The 21778-nt window shown below is 40.0% G+C and overlaps 1 protein-coding gene across 2 annotated transcripts in view; it reads right to left on the bottom strand.

Annotated features, from left to right (window-relative positions):
• SBNO1 (strawberry notch homolog 1) overlaps positions 1-21516 on the bottom strand; it is a 44214-nt gene extending 22698 nt beyond the window's left edge. Inside the window, exons 1-9 of one of the 2 annotated variants that reach the window (XM_034790907.1) lie at positions 20971-21516; positions 11304-11431; positions 10243-10347; positions 8990-9299; positions 6886-6986; positions 5205-5301; positions 2346-2506; positions 2024-2157; positions 1785-1875 (exon numbers count right to left, since the gene is read on the bottom strand). In XM_034790907.1, coding sequence (XP_034646798.1) covers positions 1785-1875; positions 2024-2157; positions 2346-2506; positions 5205-5301; positions 6886-6986; positions 8990-9299; positions 10243-10347; positions 11304-11429 — 1125 coding nt within the window. In that variant the 5' untranslated portion in view covers positions 11430-11431; positions 20971-21516. The remainder of the gene's footprint in view (positions 1-1784; positions 1876-2023; positions 2158-2345; positions 2507-5204; positions 5302-6885; positions 6987-8989; positions 9300-10242; positions 10348-11303; positions 11432-20970) is intronic. The other variant, XM_034790909.1, reaches the window with a different exon arrangement.
• Between the last annotated feature and the right edge of the window lie 262 nt (positions 21517-21778).

The raw sequence follows: 21778 nt of genomic DNA on the forward strand, positions 1-21778 counted from the left end.
AAGAGGAAGCAAAATCATTTCAAGTCAGACAGTGAATATGACCAGTAACAGCACTTAGCTCTTACATAGCAAGGCATTTATCATTAAAAAGAAAAATAAGCAATAAAAATGCCAAATAAAAAAAATTGAAGCAATATTCCCTGCACAGCTCTAAAAGGACTTCTAGTCAGAAGTTAAGGGCACTATTTATGCTTGAAGTTAGGTATATATGGCTAATTATTTGCAAGTTTAGAGATTAACTGAACAAAATCATCTACATGGCACTTGGAATTATAAAAATGTAGGGTTGGAAGGGACCTCAAGAAATTATCAACTCCAGCCCCCTGCACTGAGGCAGGGCAAAGTAAACCTACACCAGCCCTGTTTTTAAAAAGTTGCCAACGTTGAGGATTCCACAATCTCTCCTGGAAGCCTATTCCAGAGCTTAGCTACTCTTAAAAAGGTTTTCCTAACGTCTAACCAAAAATCTTCCTTGCTGCAAATTAAGCCCATTACTTCTCATCCTAGCTTCTGTGGACGTGGTGAACAATTGTTCACCATCTGCTTTATAACAGACCTTAGCATATTTGCGGATTATTGGCAAAGTCCCCCCTCAGTCATCTTCTCTCAAGATGAAACACACACCCAGCTCTTTTAACCTTTCCTATAGGTCAGGTTTTCTAAAATGTATTTTTGTTCTCCTCTGGACTCTCCAGCTTGTCCACATCTTTCTTAAAATGTAGCACCCAGAGCTGCATCCAGCTGTGGCCTCACCAATTCCAAGTAGTGGGACAATTACTGCATGTGTCTTACATACAACACTCCTGTTAATACACCCCAGAATATTAGCCTTTTTTGCAGTTAAGTCACATTGTTGATTCATTCAATTTGTGATCCACTTCAACCCCCAGATCCTTTTCAGCAGTTCTACCACGTAGCCAGTGACTCCCCCATTTTGTAGTTGTGCATTTCATTTTTGCTTCCTAAGCGAAGTACTTTGCACTGATATTTATTGACTTTAATCTTGTTGAATTCAGACCAATTTGTCAAGCTTCTTTTGAATTCTAATCCTGTCCTCCAAAATGCTTGTAACGCCTCCCAGTTTGGAGTCGTCTGCAAATTATATACATACACTCTCTATCCATTATCTAAGTCACTAATAAAAGTACTACAGTACCAGACCTGAATGACACTTGAGAGACCCCACTAGATACACCCTCTCAATTTGACAGTGAAACATTGACAATTACTAGGAGTACGGTCTTTCCACCAGTTGTGCACTCGCCTTATAGTAATTTCATCTAGACCACATTTCCCCAGTTTTCTTATGAGAAAGACACATTATGACTGTCAAAAACCTAACTAACATCAAGCTACATTACATCTACTGTTGCACCCGTATCCACTAAGCTGGTAAACCTGTCAAAAAAAAGGAAATTAGGTTGGTTTCGCATGATCTGTTCTGGACAAATCCTTGCTGGCTACTTCTTATAACCATATTATCCTCCAGGTCCTTACAAACTGATTGTTTAATCATTTGTTCCAGTACCCTTCCAGATATTTAAGTCAGCCAGACTGGTCTATAATTCCCTAGATCCTCTGTTCCCTCTTTTAAAGATAGGTATTTGGCTTGCATTCTTTTCCCCTCATTGTTAATATTAATTGTGTTGAGTATCTGGTCACCATTAATCTGGTTTGTTTCAACATAAAATTTAAGAATAGTATTAAACAGTAACATGCATGTCTCATCACACGAGCATACCTAAAGGTTTGTCTCAATTGTACATAGTAAAAAGTTTCCACACCTTGTTTAAGGAATGAACCAAAATATTTTTTGCGCCAATGTCCCTCAAGTCTCTTTCAGCATCATATTTCAGATCATTTGACACACTAAACCTGGATACAAAACAAAAGAGCATATAATCTGTAAATTACAGCAAAAGACCAAAAAAGCCATAATCCAAGACTTTTGTCCAAAAAAGCTTACACTAACTTTAAATACAGCAGTAACTACAAAGTTTACCATCACAAATAGTTAACCTACCATATAGCTCTTTTTCTACTCAACAGGTAATTTTCATAGATTATTCCAGCTATGGTCCTTCCTTTTCCTACACCAGCACCATCACCTATCAAGAATCCAGCTCTGTCCCCATTAGGCAGGAATGTTTCATGTTGCTGTGAAAGAAAACATGTTTTAAGTTTTCAAAAATGGATCATTTATAGATTCCGGCAGGGACAGAACAGTCCACACTATCCCCCTCCCACGCTTTCACAAGCTGATCCTGAGAGGCAAAGTTTAGTCCTTCAATGGACCTTTGTATTCTAAAAATAAAGTTTTTAAAAAATACTGTAGTGTAACATACCTGGGCTGCATAAGTAATTGCTTCAAGTTGCAATGCCGACAGCCAACCATTATCAATACTTTCTTCAGATATTGATGTCTGATACCATACTTCAGGAGGGGTTACACTGGATAATGAACTTGTTTCTACTACTGGATCAGGATGACGTAGACCAATTTTTACTAGTTTGGGAAAAAACAGTAGTTCTAAACATAATTCAGAACAGTTTCATTATTGTTACATTAGTTATTTCAGAAGTGGATACATCCCCAAACAACTTCCAAGACTAGATGTTTTTGGTTCATGATTAAGGTTAAATGCAGGACAACTCTAAATTCCTATGCTCTTTTGAATCCAGCTCCTCCTCTTAATATATGAAATGGTGTTCCTTTAAGAAAAAGTGCATTAATCCAGGATTTCATATAATGAAAGTAGCTTAAAGGTGACCTTCAAAGCTTTTGAGTTTGTTCACTTTCAGTTTGCAAGACTCGTGGTCCATGAAGATCCACTTCTGCTTTGTCAAAATCTCCCTTTTAAGTTAAAACTACTGGCTCTGAGTTCTGCCTTCCCTCACAGAAAAGTCCCCTGAAGGACTTAAGCTCTGCTCTCTGAGATCACTGCCATTTTCCTATCAAGAACATATAAATAGCTTTCCTCAACCACGCTTTATTTACACATTATCTGACCATGTACGCAATCTAGCAATACCATAGCACAGAGTGTGGGAAGAAAAGAGTCTGACTAGGAGCAGCTCAGATTAGTCAGTGATTAGCACACATTTCCACTGGGTTTGTGATGTCACTAATCCACAAAAAATGAAGTTACATGAACTGAGAGAAAAGGCACTTCCAAGACACACACTCCAAGGAACACAAGACAGAAAAAGAATTTTTAAAATGTTATGAGAACTTAAACATATGCTGTCATATGAGGGCTGTTAGAAAAAAATCCCAAAAGCTTTGCAGGTCACTTAAATAGAGACTTAATGTTATTGTATCATTGGGTTACAAATAGCAGATGAGACTACAGCAATGTCATCAATATGGGAGCTTAAGGGCATTTGAAAACCAGTTTCTGTTCTGTGACACGTTGAATTGCTTAAGCTAAACTCCTGTTTTTCACTCATGTTGAGCTGTAATAAGAGATAGATTAAGATTGTAAATCTTACATTCCTTGGGTTCCCACAGAATCTGTTACATACGTTTCAGTAAGATAATACACTTAGGAGTGCAATTTTACATTAACTGCCCAGAAAGTGTCATATGTCTTTCCAAAACACTGAGCATAATGGGGGTAGCTCTTAAATCTTTTTATTCCAATGAGTGAACTCTTCAACTGAAAGCAGCAGTGAAAGCAAAAATAAAAGGAGATGACTTAGGAGAAGTGGGCTTCTATAGTGCCGCTGAAAAGGATAAGGTTTACTTTTTTGGTAAGATTCAGGGAGGAAATTGGTGCCACATCCTGCTGTGGAAAAATAAAGGCAACCAGGATGAAAAGACAGTGGAAAGCAAAACATTTTTTGGACCCATATGCAAAAGAACTATTAATTTTAAAGTTACAACATGGGGTGAAAACCTATTTCCTGGAGTTCTACAGAGATGATCTTATTGGTAACTTTTGCCCTTAAAAATATGAACATTTTAGTGGGGGATTGCCTTCAATAGAACAATATTTTCACACAGTATGAACCAGGGGATTCAAACACTGCTTAAAATAATGCTGTAATTTTTTTTTAAACCTATGTTAGGAACACTATAGGCTATTAAAAGTTAAAATTTTTAGCAATTTAATCTACTTGTCGTTATTTAGGTTCTATTTCAGGAGTCTGCAACCTTTGAGACGTGGTGTGCCGAGTCTTCATTTATTCACTCTAATTTAAGGTTTTGCGTGCCAGTAATACATTTTAACGTTTTTAGAAGGTCTCTTTCTATAAAAGTCTATAACATAGAACTAAACTATTTTTGCATGTAAAGTAAATAAAGGTTTTTAAAATGTTTAAGAAGCTTCATTAAAAATTATATTAAAATGCAGAGCTCCCCGGACTGGTGGCCAGGACCCAGGCAGTGTGAGTGCCACTGAAAATCAACTCGCGTGCCGCCTTTGGCACGCGTGCCATAGGTTTCCTACCCCTGTTCTATTTACATGTCAGATTGGACAGAGAAAAATCAATTAAGTCAGTTATTTCCATATTCTTAGTGCTGCAAGGTTTAAGTATCCTTCTGCAGGGTAAAGTTCATTTGCTTTAAAGACAATTTATTTCCGAAATAAGAGAAAAACTGGAAATATTTCTAGTAATCTTTGGTTCTATAAAAGCTGCTCAAAAAATAAAATTTAGGGCCAAATTTGACCATTCACTTAAATTATGTACATGTAAACACCTCCCCAGCCAGTGTTTAGACCTAGGACAGTGACTGCTCAGTAATCAAGTGACTGAAATGCTTCACTTGGCTAATAAGACAAAGCCCCTTAATACGAAGGCAACAGTTCAGTCCTGAGCAGTCAGGAACAACTGTTTATTTTAAAATTATGTGCATAGATGGACACAATTCTAAAGACCATTGGCAAGCCAAAGTTTTGGCTTACCAATTATGTTATTTTAAAAACTTACCATTGTTCATGAACTATTGATAGAAAGTTAAACCAAAAATAGTATCAGACCTGTCCAAGGCCAAGTTCAAAGATTTGAGTGTGTCTTTCAAAAGTTGACTGTTGCAGGAGAAAGGTATTTTCTCCACAAGAGCAAAATCTGGTCCCCTTTTAGTTATTTGATTTTGATGCATTATAAAGCATTACTAGTCTATCTTTGCATATTCTGTTAGGAATTTGGGCACTAAACCATTTAAAGAGTTTCAGTTTTTGGATGCAAACCGAGAGTCGTACATTTTATTGGCATATACTCTGCATATGTCTCTGCATGACCCATTTCTTCTTCATCCTCCTCCTCAGGTTCCTCTTCCTCTTTTATTACTGGCACTTTCTACAATACAAATATATCTGCATTAGTCAAATGATACATTGCTGATGCTCAACATCCTAGAAGTGTACAGGCATGTGGCGTGGAAGCTAGAATACAGACATTGACATTAGTATTGTTTCCATAACAGTGCACTACCTGAACCAGAGAGCAAAAGAAACATTACAAGATTTCAGAAGGCTTCAACAGCCATATTCCTTCTGTAGGGACTCCCTTCACAGACAGTGGCATTCCACTGGATGCAAATATCACTGGAAAGTGAGTTAAATGATACTAGCATAGGAAATGTGAGCCAAAAACATAAAACCTGCAAAGCAGCGTGAGCACTCCAACTAAGCCAGTGGACCAACTCTTTTATAAAGCTTTTAGTCCAAAATATGCAATTTTAAAGTTGATTTTATGCACCAGCTGGCATAATTTTAATTGAACTTCAATTATCCAAATGTAATGAGAACTAATGGGAAGCTATTTGTTTGCCTTGCGATGAATTAAAAACTTCAGGGCATAAGTCTACAGTACATAACCAGGGACATAACTCATTTAGATAAAGGGGTGCTAAAAAGGAGTATGATTCTATTTTACTGCAGTCATTCAGCATGCCACGGATTAAATGGAAGTTCACAGTTGTGCATTTGAGAGTGTACCTCAGCATATATACCTGTAAAGTAACTTAGAAAAGAAAAGGCCTTCAAGTAAATATTTCTGTGAAATCTGTTGCAGATTTCCCTTGGTTAAAGATTCAAATGACTTCAAAGTATTGGAAAGTATGCATATGTAATTCACACACCACTGGGGTATCCAATACAACACACAAAGAGATGACATTAGCCCATTATTATCCTGTGGCCCAGGCTACTACACAACAGATGCCTGAAGTACTTTTTTTTTTTTTTTTTTTTTTAAAGCAGAAAAACTTCCTCCGTGCCTGAAGACAAAACCCTTCAGCATCAGATAGCTCTTTTAATATTAAAGATCCAGACAGCTTCCAGGTACCATACTGGAGATCACACACTAGACTCATTTGAATCTAGTTCTCGTTGAAGAAAGATTTAAGATGCATGTTTCAATAGTATTAGTACTAATTATTCACTAAACACCCAGCATATCAATGGGAGAAGAAACTGAGTTTACATTATGGTCATACAACCCAAGGCTGGTCCAAATTGCTACAGAAACATTAACAACCTCAAACTGTGGAGAGTTGTGGATCTGGTTGCAGGACAGGGAAATTTATACAGAGGAAGTTTCCAACAGCAGAGCGAGGGAGCTGCACATCAGCTTTGGTCAGGTAGGATACCCTTCAGCATGCACAATGGGTTCTTGTGAAAGATGCCTGACCTTCAAATGACTCCCACCCTAGCTCATATGGAAACTGTTCTGGAGATATGGTGGTCTGGTCTGCTTGGACCAACCACTCCACAACTATTGTAGCCAGGGAAAATTTTCCTTCAGAATCAGATATGCTATGTGGTTATGGAAACCTAGGAAGCTTCCATGAGCAACTGCTGAAACTAGCTAAAGACAGTTGCGGCCATTTATATGTAAAACTCATTTAAGAAACTATATCCATTCATTCTTACTACTCACCATAGTAGGTGAATAACTTCTCATTTTTACATCATTTACCCATATTCTTGTTACTTCTTTTGTAGAAGCCTCCTTCTTTACAGCACCATTGCTTAGATCAGCTACAAGAAAAATTAAATTTTACAGAAATTAATAACTTTCCTTACATTTTCTCTGTTGTATTGATTTATACATCACACAGTCAAGGTAGCTGGAAAGGAAGATCTAAAATCTTTGATAGTACACTGACGTCCTCAAGAACAATAGCCAAATATATTTATCTACATAACTGTGAATGTGCCTGAAATTAGTCCTGTTGCCGCCTTCTGAGGGAGCCACACATACTTAGAAGCTTTAGTTTAACCAGTACCATCATATCGGAGAGAGATGCGTGAGTCTATTAAGTGTAACTTAAAGAAAAGACACCTTCACCAAACCTCTATATAGGCCATTTAATAGTATGCCGTCTCACGTGAGAGCTAAGGCAGTTTAATAGGAAACCACAAACCCAGTTTTATCAAGAGAAGTGATCTTACCTGGTTTGGTGGTGTTTACCACCTTTGGAGACACTACAATTATTTCTGTAAGAAAGTCAACATGTTGGACTGAATTGTTTTAAATGCTAAAAATGGACAACTACAAGACATTTGTTCATTTTCCTCCCTTTAGAATGTAATGGTGATGAGGGTCACAGTACAGATCTAAGACAAATATTTATACAAGGATAGATACAGTGGAAGTTTTAGTTAAGGAGCTATCTTTCAAACTTCCAGTATGTGAAAGCAAAAGTATAAGTTAAATGTAAGACTTGCAAAGGTTACTTTTGTAAGAAGAGTAAAATAAAAATACAAATAGCTAAAAATTGTATGTTAAATAGTAAGAAAGCATTTAAATCATCTGTTGTAAAGCTTCATTCTTCCAAGTTCTATTAAGTGTTTCTTTTCTCTTCCCTGATGACATCTTTGCAGAGTCTGCTTTCTGTAGATTCTGGGCTGTTTTTATAAACAAACAAAAACAAAACACTTCCCTTTCACAGGACAGCTGAATTACATGTTCAGCAGTTGTGTGTTACAAAACCAATGTCATGTTCCAGAAAACAAAAAAAACTGAGAGACTCCTGACATGTGGTACCTGAAATTTTAACTTTCAAGTTCACAATCACCCCTTTGAACATTAACATGGAATCAGCGGGAGATTTAAAAATATACATATTATATATATAAAAAATATATATACACACACTGAAATCCACATATATATGCCGCATAGAAGACTTGCGAAAACTTCCGCAGTACAGCATCAGCTATATTCAAGGTGAAGCTGGTAGTAAAGTTCCTAGGCATTATCCCACCACAGGATCTCACATATTTATACATACTAGATCTCCCAATATTTGTAACTTACCATTTAACTATTCCTGCAACAATTTCCCCCTAAATATGGAGTACTGGAGAACCACTAAATTGTCTATAAAAGATTAGCCACCACAACAATAGATTTTAACATACGACACAAAAGAGGGATGCACTTTGTGTGTGTGTGTGCGCGCACACGCACACACAGGTTTCTGTTTATTCCCTCCCCAATGGATGCTTTAGAGAAACATGGCTAGAAGTCAAAAATACTAGCTTGTTCTAAAGTCTTTTTGAGAAGGAGAGAGAAAAAGGGTTGTGACTATAATTTAAGGACAGTATTCCCCTACCACACACACACACACACACACACACCAGATTAGACAATGGCATAGGTTCAAATAATGCAACTTCAACAAGATTAACAAATTGCTATATACAAAACACTCCTAATGTCAGTCATTTACCAGCGTCCTATTTCAAAACTTATTTTCAGTTTGTCTCATTTCTTAAAAGGATATATCAAAGGGTTCTTGAGTTTTTAAAAATTCAATCATTTTGTGCCACTTCATACTTTCTTTTTATAATGTTGGGAAGTTGGGAGTTCAACAGGTGTCAGGTTTTCTAGGCTCAATTTTAATGCTATTGTGCTATTCTACTCTGTTACTCCACCGAGAGCCAAAAAGACCACCACCAAGATCTTTTTATTAGATTATTTCACTATCACACTCCTGAAACAAAATGCACATGATGAAGGGGAAAGAACCACTTACTGGCTGCTGTTGCAACTGGCTGGGCAATGTTCGGAGGTGGCTTCAATTTCATTAGTTCATTAAGACTATTGTTTTTGAGCAGATCTTTCAGCTGGACCTGGTCCTTTGAAGGTGTAGTGGTCAAGGCATTGCGTACTGCTGGTGCTGCAACAGATGGTCGAGTAGTTGTGCTGGTTTGAATGATTTTTGCTACAGTGATGGTCTGCCTAGTAGTTGTCACAGGTGTGGTTTTTGTCATTACTATTGTAGTCCCCAAAGTTGGAAGCTGATTTATTTGATTCAGCACAAAGGTTGTGGTTGATGGTGGTTGCTAGAAAACAAAAACAAAAACTTAAGATTTTCCTGTTTTGGAAATATCATCCTGATAATTCTCGAAGTGACAATACTCAAAAAGCAAAACTTGTGTTATATGCCTCTCAGCTAGAGGACAGGAGGTATCAATTTAAGCTGTGTGAGGGGTTTTTTTGTTCTTAAAGCTGGTGGACTATCAATATTATCTTTCCATCGCACAACTAACTGATGCTAGAATGCCATTTTATTTCAGGATGTGGAAGCCTGAGAAAGAAGCTTCTACCAAAATGCAGGAGTGTTGCTTCATGGGAGGATCTAGCTCCAAAAGATTTTTTCCCCCAAAGAGAAAAGGAAAGAACAGGTAAGAAAGAGAAGGATTTCACCATCCAGACACAAAGTACATCTGCTGTGTGGAGACACTTGGGTTGTAGAGAAATCTTACACACTGCACAACATGGTTTTACAGTTAGTTAATAAATAAACTAATATCTATTTTAAAACTTCTTTTTCTGTGGAGATTCTTTGTTAACCCTACCCTCCAGATATTGATCTACTACTTTATATCATCTTCTAGTAAGATAAAGATTATCTTGATCATAACTTCTATGTTAACTGATATTCCGCATAATACGTCCAGAATTCTCAGTCTCCCAATTTAGGATAATATATGGTACCTAAAAGTATCAGGTGTAATGGCATCCTTAATGTACTCATAAGAAATGAAACTGGTCTCTTCCTTAAACAACTTTTCCCTTTAAATCTTGCTTGATCTAAGACATGGCATCTCTTACACATCATGCCAACCCTTCAAAAGTGAGTATTACTGAAAAAGCCAGAAAAGAATTTGACTGTATTACGAATTATACTGAAGGGATGGCAAAGAGCCAACAATTTATAGGCCTTCCTCACTTTTTCACTTCACTATTTTACACATACAAAACTCTAAATATGTCAGCTCTTACCCTGACATTTAATAGTGCTGGAGTAGATACAGTCTCTGGTTCTTGTTTAACAGCAACTGTTGCCTCAGTCTCCAAGCCTAGTTCTAATGCACTAAGTGGCACTGACTAGAGAGAAAGAAAGCAAGCACGATCAGGTACTAGTTTCAGTAGGAAAAAAAAGAATGAAAACCTTTACTACTATCCCCTCCCGCACCCTCACATGTTAAAACTAATGACCAACTCATTTGCTTTGCCTGTTAATAATCCTGGTTTTATTAGAAATCAAGTTGGTAGCACACCAAATCTGCCCCCAAAATTGCTTCAAGCATAAAGCCTTTCCAGTTAACTGCTGTGAAAACTGAGTGAGTTCTGCAATTTCATTTCTGTTGACAGACTACTGTTTTCATAGAATCATAGACTAAGGTCAGAAGGGACCATTATGATCGTCTAGTCTGACCTCCTGCACAACGCAGGCCACAGAATCTCACCCACCCACCCCTATGTCCAAAAATGTGTTCCATTCTTGTGGTGTGTAAGTTGTCATAGAGATTAAATCAAATATTAAATTAATTCTCTCTTTTTTCAGAGGAGAGGAAAACCATGCAAGATATATCAATGGAAGTTCTATGTGTGGATACATGACATTGTGGCCCTAGAAAGTATATATAACTCATATTGATACAAGTTCAGTCAATAACATATATACTTTTGATTTCTAAAATACATATTTAAGACAGGTGATTACCATCTCAATTTTTTCCACACACAAGCCCAGCACAGCAATGAAAACATACAATTCCACTCTTTCACAATACACCTCTACCTCGATATAACGCTGTCCTCAGGAGCCAAAAAAAATCTTACTGTGTTATAGGCGAAACCGCATTATATCGAACTTGCTTTGATCCACTGGAGTGCGCAGCCCCGCCCCCCCGAAGCACTGCTTTACCCCGTTATATCAGAATTCGTGTTATATCGGGTCACCTTATATCGGGGTAGAGGTGTAGTTAACCAAAAAAAAAAAAGTCTATGATTCTATATTATGCAATCTTGGCTAATTTTAAAAGGTTCTCATTTTTAACCTGCTGAACAGCTGGCACTGGTGTTGCAAGGCCCATGTCCGCAGGGTCAATATCAAACAGATCATTTGGACTGATTCCACTCTCACTCAAAGCAGCAAGCAACAGATCTTGTCCTGGCTCCACCATCTCTAAAAACAAAAATAAAGAAGACCACAGGCATAAGTTACAATTGTAATAATTGTTTATTCTGCAAAACCTTTAGAATTTTATATTTCATCATCTGATTTTTAAGGGCACAGTCAAGTTAGTCACTTTCATAAAACAAATTTCAGGTTCTAAATCTGTCCAGAGTCTCTTGACAATTCTTGTGGTTTTGTGCTCAATTTTCCAAATTTAAAAAATATTTCTCACGTACAAGATCCCCATAAACGGGGGAACCAATGAAAACCTAACTATATACAAGATGCTATTAAAATGCATAAAGTAAACAAAGTGAAAACAGCTTTCTTCTAGCCTTTGTCTTGGTAATTGTAGGAGTTTCAAGTAATACTGGTAGGCAAAAAGTGGTGAGATGGAAGTGCAATTTGTGTTGTGTCCCTTTAAGAACAGCCCCTAAAGCATATTGCCTAAGCAGGGAGAAGTACTTAGGTAGTAGTTAAAAATAATTGGCTTGTTTAGCCTATAACAATTCCGTACCTGCTTAATGAGACAAGAATTCAGGAAAAGTCAGTTAATTTAAGTAGTTCTAGAAATACTTGTTTTATACTAAACTAATAAGCTTTTAGTTTTTGTACCATACATGAATTTGAGAGGATTTTTTGCATAGTGGGCAGGATAGATGGTCAAGTGCTGTATTTAATGTATTAAGTCACCAAATATTAGTAAGGGACACTGAGCAAAACGTAGGCCATGGGCTTTTCATGTATAGGATAGCTGTTAATTTACTCCAGGACGGTATAAAACTTAAGAAGTCAAATACTCCATGTTTTTGGGGAAAAGGGGAAGCCCAGTTACTAGAAATCATAATACAAATATCCCCTTTCATTCCACAAAGGGACTGAGTTTTTGCTCAAACATTATAGTTACTCACTTTTCTGTATAGGTTTGCTTGCACTCCTAGAGTTTACTCATTGTTGACAACAGGTGTCTGCACTGTGTAGCTTAACTCTGTTTAGCTGTAAGCATAGAAAAGGACAAAACATTCAGCATTGTTTCAGAAACATGGTTTTATCCAAAGTTTTCAAAACAATGCTAAGCAGTTTATCCTTGTCTGCACTAATAGCTAAGATACGTTCAAACACTTTGTTAACAGCACCTACACTGCTGACAATTGCCAGAACAGGTAACAGACAAAGCTCAAAGATCCAAAATTCTTGTGCTCCCTAGTTTTAGACTGCCCATTGTTGAGGAGATACCTACCCTTGTCTAGTAATACAAGAGGTACTGGCAAAGATTTTGGTGTCAAAACAAAACAAAAAAACATGCCGGAACAAACTGATAATGTAAATTCCATCAGTTTAAGAATGAAGTTAGTAACTATTACCATAGTGTCTAGGAGCTGTAGTCAAGGATAAGGACCCCACTGTTAGGTGCTGTACAAACAGAACAAAAAGATGGCCCTTACCTAAAGGAGATTACAATCTAAGTATAAAACAAGAGAACAGATGGACACAGACAGGGGAGCACAAGGAAACAATGAGACAATGTTGGTCAATATGACAGGCAGTGATTTCACCACACCAACAGCCTGTTAATTTTTTTGTAGCCTCATGGTGAAGGAGCGCTTTAGGAGGGTTTTGGAGTTGCATAATGAGATATCTTTGTGGATTTTTACAGGTAAAACTGCCCAAGCAAATGGGCAGCATGGGAGAAGACAGGAATGTGCTTGTTTGAAAATATAACAAGTAGACAAGCAAAAGCTGGCATTGACAGCTCAACAGCAAATGAGATAATAGGTAGGATGGGGATTGACTGAAGGGCCTTGGAAGTGAATATGTTGGCTACGTTAGAGAAAGGGGAGCCAGTGGAGGAATTCAAAGAGGGGGTGACACGCTGGATTGGAAAGGCCAAAAAGGAGGATGTTGCAGTAATCAAGATGCGAGTTTACATGATAGTTTTAATTGTGGAGATGAATAAGAAAGGCTGCATCTTAGAGATGTTATGCAGAAAAAATAGACAAGACTTAGACACGGCCAAAATGTGAGGACAGCGAGAGCCCCAAATTGAAGAGGACACATCCAGATTTAACTGTCAGTAAAACCATATAATCCCATTAAAGCCAGATACTACTACAAAGTATTACAGGGTAACAAATATTGTACTTTAAGGCATTCAGAGTGATCTGGAGAATTACAGACCGGTAAGCCTTACCTCTGTATTTGGTTTAATTAAATATAAGATACCTAGAACACCACGATGAGGAAATCTAGTCAGCACTGCTGCTTTCTCAGAGAAAAATCATCTCACTAGTCTTTTAGAATTATCTGAATAAGTCAATAAATTACTAAAAGAAAAAGGTGACAATTTAAACTTTCAAAAGGCCTTTGACCATCCTTCAAAAGAGGCTACTAAAAAAACTAAGTAGCCAGTTTAGAAACTGGATTAAAGTAAAAATCAAAGTAGGAAAAAATGGTTAATTTTCATCATGAGAAAAGGTTAACAGTAGGATGCCACAAAGTTCCAGACTGGAATTGGCAGTGATTGGTACATTTATAAATTAACTGGAAGAGGGTGGGAGTAGCAAGGCGACAAAGTTTGCAGAAGACAATGTTTAGTCAATACTGGAGAAGTTCCAGGAACTTCAGAGAGAACTTCACAGCGGAAGAAGTTGTTCTATGTGGACATATGCAAGCAATGCAGATTATTCCTTCAATGTGAACTACTCACACACTTTACTGGGTTCTAAGTAAACTATCAATTCAGAAAAGAAACCCGAGTATCACCGTTACTAGCTCAATGAAGACTTCTGCTCAATGTGGCCAAAAGAGCAAACAGTGTAAAGGTGAACAGGGAGAGACTAAATGAGGAAGTCATAATGGAATTCTACATATCAACAAAATGTCCCCACCTGGAATACTGTTTTGGTCACCCCAACTCTATCAGGAGATGGCGGAAATAAAGTAAGTTTAGAGACAGGTGACTAGAATGATTAAGCACAGGGAAAAATCTCATGAAAGGCAACTGAAAAGATTGGGACTGTATCTTCAATTGGAGTTGAATGAGAGGGGACATTATAAAAGTCTGCAAAAATAATGAATGGGGTGAACAGAAGTTTTCAATCTATATGGGGTGATTTAGATGGGACAAATCAAAAAGGGGGGGGGGGGGGAGGAGGGAGAAGACTTTCCTACATAATGAACAATTAGTCCGTGGAACTCAAAGCAAGACATTTAAAAGTTTAGCATGTATATTAAGAATATCCTGGGTTATAAATATTAAAACAAACAAACAAACAAACAAACAAACAAACAAACAAACAAACAAACAAACAAACAAACAAACAAACAAACAAGAGTTTTGGAAGATATAAATACTCATGCTTGAGTATAAGCCAACAACTAAAAGGGTTAGGAAGAAGCTTTCCCTGGGGGCAAGTTATCTCATACCTGCCTACTGCAGGGCCTACAAAGGATGACCACTAGTTGGAACTAGTATTGCAATTCATATGTTCTTAGAATAACCAAGTTTAGTTTTATACTCACCCTTAGATAATTTAAGCACTCCAGCTGTATGATCACAGTAATCTCCAAAAGACATCCCAATTGCCACTCTCCTTCATATACATCCCTCCATTTTTTAATTCCCTTAAAGATATCTGTTGCTAACAATTTAAATTGAGTGAAAGAACTGTAACAGTTTACTTGCATGGCATTCAGTTTGGACGACTCTGGACTAGTTAGTAATCTGGTTCCTGAATAATCAGGATAAAGTTATAGTGTTCTGGTTGCAAACACTAGGGTAATACCGAACTCCTGACATTGTGACTGAAGTTAAAAACATTCAATAAATAATAGCTAATCTTCTGTTTTGTGAAACTTAACCCACAAAACTAAGCTCAATATATAAGTTTCAACTACTCAGTTTTGCATTAATTTAGAATCCAAAAACACAACAGAAGTACATCAGAAAAAGCTACATCTTAATACCTTATCGTTTATATTCTTACATTCATGTAGTCAAACCTAAAACTAAGCTAATCAAGTCAAAATACAACTCCATAATTTTTACGAAGTATAATGCTTTTGAGTAAGCATAAGCAAAAGTTACTTTATCAAGCTCTGTGGCTCAAGTTGTGCAATACTATAAAAGGCTGTTTCTTGCATCCCAAAATCCACACAAAAGTTACTTTAAAAAAGTTGACGATATTGCAAGATGTTCCCTACATTTTTCATTGTTGAATCTTGTTTTAAAAAAAAAAAAAAAGCCGTAGTCTGCAATCTATCCCAATACTACTAAGCAACAAGACCCAACCTGTTAGAAGAATCACAAAAAAAGCTGAAGCACAAAACAAAAAATTGTTATACAACTACTAGATACCTTGACAGCAGTGGTACAACTCACTTTTTCTAGAAAGCACAAAGAAAAATCCAAGTTACTGTCATAACAAAAAAAAATGCTACAAAAATGGCTCAGTACACATTTTGTATGATGTGCTGTGCCACCACAAAACTATTTTTTCAAAGTAAAAGAGGGTTTCATTAACATTATGTATTACATAAACCAATTTCTTCTCAAGTCATGCAAAAATAAGCTTCTGATTTAAGAACAAAACACAACTGCCAGTATTTTCAATGCCCTTTTTATTATGTCATACATCTGTGCCAACCTGCCAATCTTTGTCTCGCACCTTCCCTGTTTTAGCCTTGGTGGAAAGTGCAAAAGCAGCAGCATAAAACTAAGATAGTCAGAAATAGATGTCCAGACTACTTTTTTCCTCAGAAGGAAAGAAGGGTGGTGGTAACTTCAAGCCCAGAAAGATTTTCCCTACAAGTCACATAACACTAAATATACCATTACATTTTTTAGAACTTCTCTATTCATAAATTGCATTCAACTGTGTGTTTGCAATTCCACAGTCAATCTGCTATGGCTTCCACCAAACCCTCCAAGCCACTGGCTAATATTTAAAGCACTGATGTCTATGGCATATCCCCTGTGAACCCAACATCTCACACTATGTGGAATACTAAAAACCCAAGGTAACATCTTATTGTCAACAGTGCTGACAGCCTTTGCTCACCCTTTAACACTAAAATCCTTGCTGTAGCTTCCACACAAACTTTCTCTCTCTCCACCTCCAGTTGCTACCATACACAGCATAAAAATGCAATGAGCAGGCCTAAACAAAACAGTGAAAAATAAACCAGATTTGTAAATTTGTCAGACAATTTTAAACTGTATCCCTTTCCATTTCAACTGATTAGCCCAGTGGTTTTCAAACTTTTTTTTCCTGGCAACCCAGTTGAAGAAAATTGTTGATGCCCGTGACCCAACAGAGGTGGGAAGGAGGGGCTCAGGGTGTGGGAGGGGCTCAGGGCTGGGGCAGAGGATTGGGGTACAGGGGTGAGGGCTGTGGGGTGGGGCCATTAATGAGGGGTTCAGGGTACAGGAGAGGGCTCTGGGTTTGGGGGGGGCTCAGGGCTGGGGCAGGGAATTGGGGTGCAGGCTTACCTTGGGCAGCTCCCGGTCAGCAGTGCAAGGGGGTGTTACGGCAGGCTTCCTGTCTGTCCTGGCACTGCCAACAGGGCTGTGCTCTGGAAGCGGCCAGCAGCAGGTCCGGCTTCTAGGCAGAGGCGCGCAAGTGGCTCCACGCTACTCTCACCCACAGGAACCATACCCCGTCCAGGTGTTCAGGGCGGGGGCAGTGCGCAGAGTCCCATGGCCCCTCTGTCTAGGAGCCAGACCTGCTGCTGGCTGTTTCTGGGGTGCAGCGCGGTGTCAAAACAGGTAGGGACTAGCCTGTCTTAGCCAGGCAGCACCACCGACAGGACTTTTAACAGCCTGGTCGGCGGTGCTGACCAGAGCTGCCGCGACCCAGAGCCTTACATTCCACGACCCAGTACTGGTCACGACCCGCAGTTTGAAAACCACTGGCTTAGCCCATTCTTTAACAGGATCCATGACCTTTCTGAAATAGATGCATTCTTAAAAGAACTTTTTAACAGATGTAACTTCCCCCTCAAATAAAAAGGTTGGGATATCAATTTTTTTTAAATTCATAGTGACTGAAAAAGGTGAGACCTCTTTTCTCAACAAAATTTAAGAGCATTTCCATGTTACGTGATTATTCTCCCTAGCAACCTTTGTGGTGTGCTGTCAGAGTTAACCGGACCTTGAGGCTCATTCGTTAATTGTTTCTGTTTGTGGCATTCAATCCCACCATTGATCCCAGATGGTTGCAGGAACCCTTGAGCACTTTGCTCGCTATTCACACAAACATTAACGAACAGGTTCCTCTCACTAAAGGGTCAGCAACCCTCAGCCTCTTAACTTTGTCCACAAACACGTGTTCAGGACAAACTTCCGGGTTGGGTTAGAACTGGCTGTGTAATTGCGTCCCGTAAACAAAAATAGTTTTCAGCTCTCCAAAACCTTAAGAATTCCCTTAACAACAGCATTAAGTTTACAGAGATGGTAGGAGTTTCTACAAATAGAACATTTAAAGCCAGTGAACCACCAAAGATCAAATCTTTTCCCGCTAGTCTTCTCCCATCGCTAGAGAGGCTCTATTTGTAACAATTAACATTCTCCGTCTCCACCTCCAATTGCTTCCATACACAGCATAGTAATCTGTCCCGAGATCATTTCTTACACTACCCTAGTGATCTGAAATGCCTTGTCAAAAAATAAGATCACAGTAAAATTTGCTTGGAATTATTAGCAAGAATTCTGCTACAACTACAAGACATACAGAACTCAAACTAGGAAAAGCACTGGTCTCACAAGCTCTGCCTTCTTCCGAAGCCAAAATCAGATGCCACACATTAGACTGTGCAGATATTCAAAACATTGCCATACAAGATCTGATGAATTCCTTAGGCTTGGCTCCTCTGCAATGGGTTCAGATACCCCCGGGGCAAGTCTGGAATAAGGCAAAGGAAAAACAGGCACATGCCTAGCACTCTGGCTCAGTGTCATGCAATGACATCAGAATCTAAGTTATCAATTTTTATATGTATGTCATAGCGGCAAAGAAAATCCTGAAAGTAACCCAAGTTTAGTTAATACAGCAATGTCTGCTCAAGCCTGCAGACAGCCTCCAGCACAGGGAGGAGCATAGCCAATAGAACCGGGGAGGAAGCCACCTGTCCAGAAAAAAAAACAAACAATCCCCAACCATGGAGGAGAGGAAGCTCAGATGTCTCACTGGATGGGGAAAAAAAATTGGTGGCCCACTCCCAAGCAACATTTAATTGCTGAGTCAAAAAGAAATTAGTGCCTCAGACTGCTGATTTTTGGTCCCTCTCCTCTCTTTCCTTACATACTGTTATCATCATAACTCTGTCTAAACTGTAACTGGGCATATAAGTTAGCACCTCCATTTAAATGAATGGGCCAGTTCACAGCTCTCAATAACAATTGTTCCATATGAGCTAGAGACTTAAAAAAAAAAAAAAAAAACCTGAAAAGTAAGATTCTGGAGAATGAGATAGTCTCCAATAAAGTATTGGGGGTCACCAACCTCTCTCTACTTCAGTCCAGAAAACAGTACTAGCATAGACTGAGATACACAAAACAGTTCTTTTCAATTAGCTGTCTGCCTCTGAACCCTCCTCAAGCACCTACAGTTAATGTCAATTTCTCACACCATTTTAGCACCAGTTGAGAAAAGAACTTATTCTAGACAACATGGGATAGACTTGTGGGAAGGAAGAAGGTGGGGGAGATGTAGCCTATTTTCATTTTTCAGGAGTGTCATTTTTAGATTCAGGTAAAGTTATGGCCCTTGTAAGCATGTAGTGTGTCCTTGAAAGCCAATACGAATACTGTACCATAACACAACATACACCATTGTATACATAAATCAATTTCCATCAGGCAGATCAAGCCCCAAAAATTTAGGATTAATAAAAAAGTTGTGAAACTTCAATAGTTTATTTTTTTTAAATTAAAATGATTGAAATCTAAACATCTATAAACTTTAAATACTGTCTCACTGCATTAGTTAATGAAAAACTAAAAGAAACTTATTAAGCAATATAAAATGCAACGAGTAGCCTAAATAAAACAGAAAAATAAACGAGATTTGTAAATTTGTCAGATAATTTTAAACTGTATCCCTTCACACTTCAACTGATTAGCCCATTCTTTAACAGGATACATGACTTTCTAAGAATGTATCTATTTCAGAAAGAACTTTTTAACAGATGTAACTTCCTCCTCAAATAAAAAGGCTGGGATATCATCGATATTTTTAAAAATCATTGTGATTGGAAAAAAGTGAGGCCTCTCTTCTCAACAAAGTTTAAGAGCATTTCCATGTTAAGTGATTACTCTCCCTAGCAACCTTTGTTTGTGGTGTGCTGTCAAGAGTTAACCGGACCTTGAGGCTCATTCGTTAATCGTTACTGTTTGTAGCATTCAATCCCACCATTGATCCCAGTTGGTCGCAGGGACCCTTGAGCACTTTGCTCGCTATTCACACAAACATTAACGAACAGGTTCCTCTCACTAAAGGGTCAGTAATCCTCAGCCTCCTAACCTTGCCCACAAACACGTGTTCAGGACATAAACTTCCGGGTTGGGTTAGAATTGGCTGCGTAATTGCGTCCCATAAACTACTTTTCTTTTCAGCTCTCCAACACCTTAAGAATTCCCTTAACAACAGCATTAAGCTTACAGAGATAGTAGGAGGTTCTACAAATACAACATTTAAAGCCAATGAAGTACCAAAGACATCTTTTCCAGCTAGTCTTCTCCCGTCGCTAGAGAGGCTCTATTTGTAACAATTAACCAGGCGATTAAAGAGACACACAACGACAGTGGTTAGAAATATTAGATAATGAGGCCATTTTGCTTAACCAACTAGAAAACGGAGGGTGTGGGGGGGACCTCGCCCTGCCACGTTATAAGGGCCACAAGTTTTCTCTGCCGTTATCCACCGGATCCTACGAGATTATTTCAATAAACCCAGGAGCTGAAACTTCGCCATACAGATACGTGTTACCAGCCAATAGCAGGAAAGTTCGCTCATTTCTGGGGCAGTGACCCCCCCAGCAGTAACAGTGCGAGCCGACCCCACAGCGCCTATAGCAACCCCCTCCCCCCACACGCCTCCCCACTGGAGCGATTAGCGCCCTCCACCCAGCAAGACTTCAGAGGGGCATGGGGGGGAGGACACGCAGCGTCCCTGCCGGCAAGGGGACACTCTGGGGGAGCTAGTCACTGCGGGGCCGGCTGCTCGGGCTGGGGGGCAGGCTTAGAGGAAGGGGCTGCAAGGGCGACCTACATCCCCCTCCCCATTGAATCCCCGCCTCCAGACAATGCCTAGGCACCGACCGCTCCCTACCCCGCGTGGCTCTCTCAAAGGGCCTCCTGCCCGCACGGTGTGGGGCCAGAGTGGGGGAGGCCGCGGGACAATGCCTGGCCCCGCTCGGTGCGTGGCTGCCCAGACTGGGAGCTGAGGGGGGAGATCCCCGCGAGTGCCGCGGCCCCGTCGAGCAGGGACCGCCTGAGGCGGCCGGGTAGGCCCCCCGCGGTATCGGGCAAGAGGGTAGGGCGGACTCACTCTCTCTCGATCCCGCCACAGCCGCTCCTGGAAGTAACCGCCGCTAGCCCCGCCGTCCGACGCTTTCTAACTCACCGCCGCCATGTTTGCCCGCCCTGCCTCCCCTCTCATGGAGGAGGGGCCAAGGGCCGGCGGCGGCGGCGCAACACGTGACCTCACCGCTTGGCGCCCCTCCTCCCGCCGTATGCCGCGCGCCACATCCACGTGACACCAGTATGTCGCGTCGCGGGCGGGCGGGCGCTCTGTACCACCTGACTTGTTCTCATTGCCCCTCCCATCAGAGGAGTGGCCATCTCTTCTTCTCCCCGCGGTCTCTCCCATCACGTGACGTGGTGCCTTTAGCGCCCGTAGTAGAGTCTGGGGTAAGGAAAGAAATTCCTGGACTGGTAGAAGGAGCTCCCCGACAGCCCCGGGGCTCGACTTCTTCTGTCCGGACTAGCCCATGGTAGTTGCCGTAGATGAGAATGTCGGTGCAGGCCCAGTTTTCGTTGGGTGGGGGAGGGGAGAGCGAGAAGTCGGCTGCTAGGAGTCACGTGATCCCGTACGCTGGCGGCCGTTGGCGTGCGGACGCAAGGCGGAGGCGCTGTCGTCTTCTGCGCGTGGCAGGATGGGAGAAGGGGCTGAACCAGAGCCATGATGATGAGGTCACGGTTGTTGGGCTAGGCGCGTGCGCACCGTTGAGCGTCACCGAGGGCCTTAGAGAGGATGAGCGCATGCGCGGGCGGGCTCAGGCTGGCCCTGATGGGGGCCTGGGTTTGTGCAGCCCTTGCACCTCACAGGTTCCTTGCTGGGTGGTCTTCAGTCACTG

This window comes from Trachemys scripta, chromosome 15 (assembly GCF_013100865.1).
Source record: "Trachemys scripta elegans isolate TJP31775 chromosome 15, CAS_Tse_1.0, whole genome shotgun sequence".
In the NCBI taxonomy this organism is placed as follows: Eukaryota; Metazoa; Chordata; order Testudines; family Emydidae; genus Trachemys; species Trachemys scripta.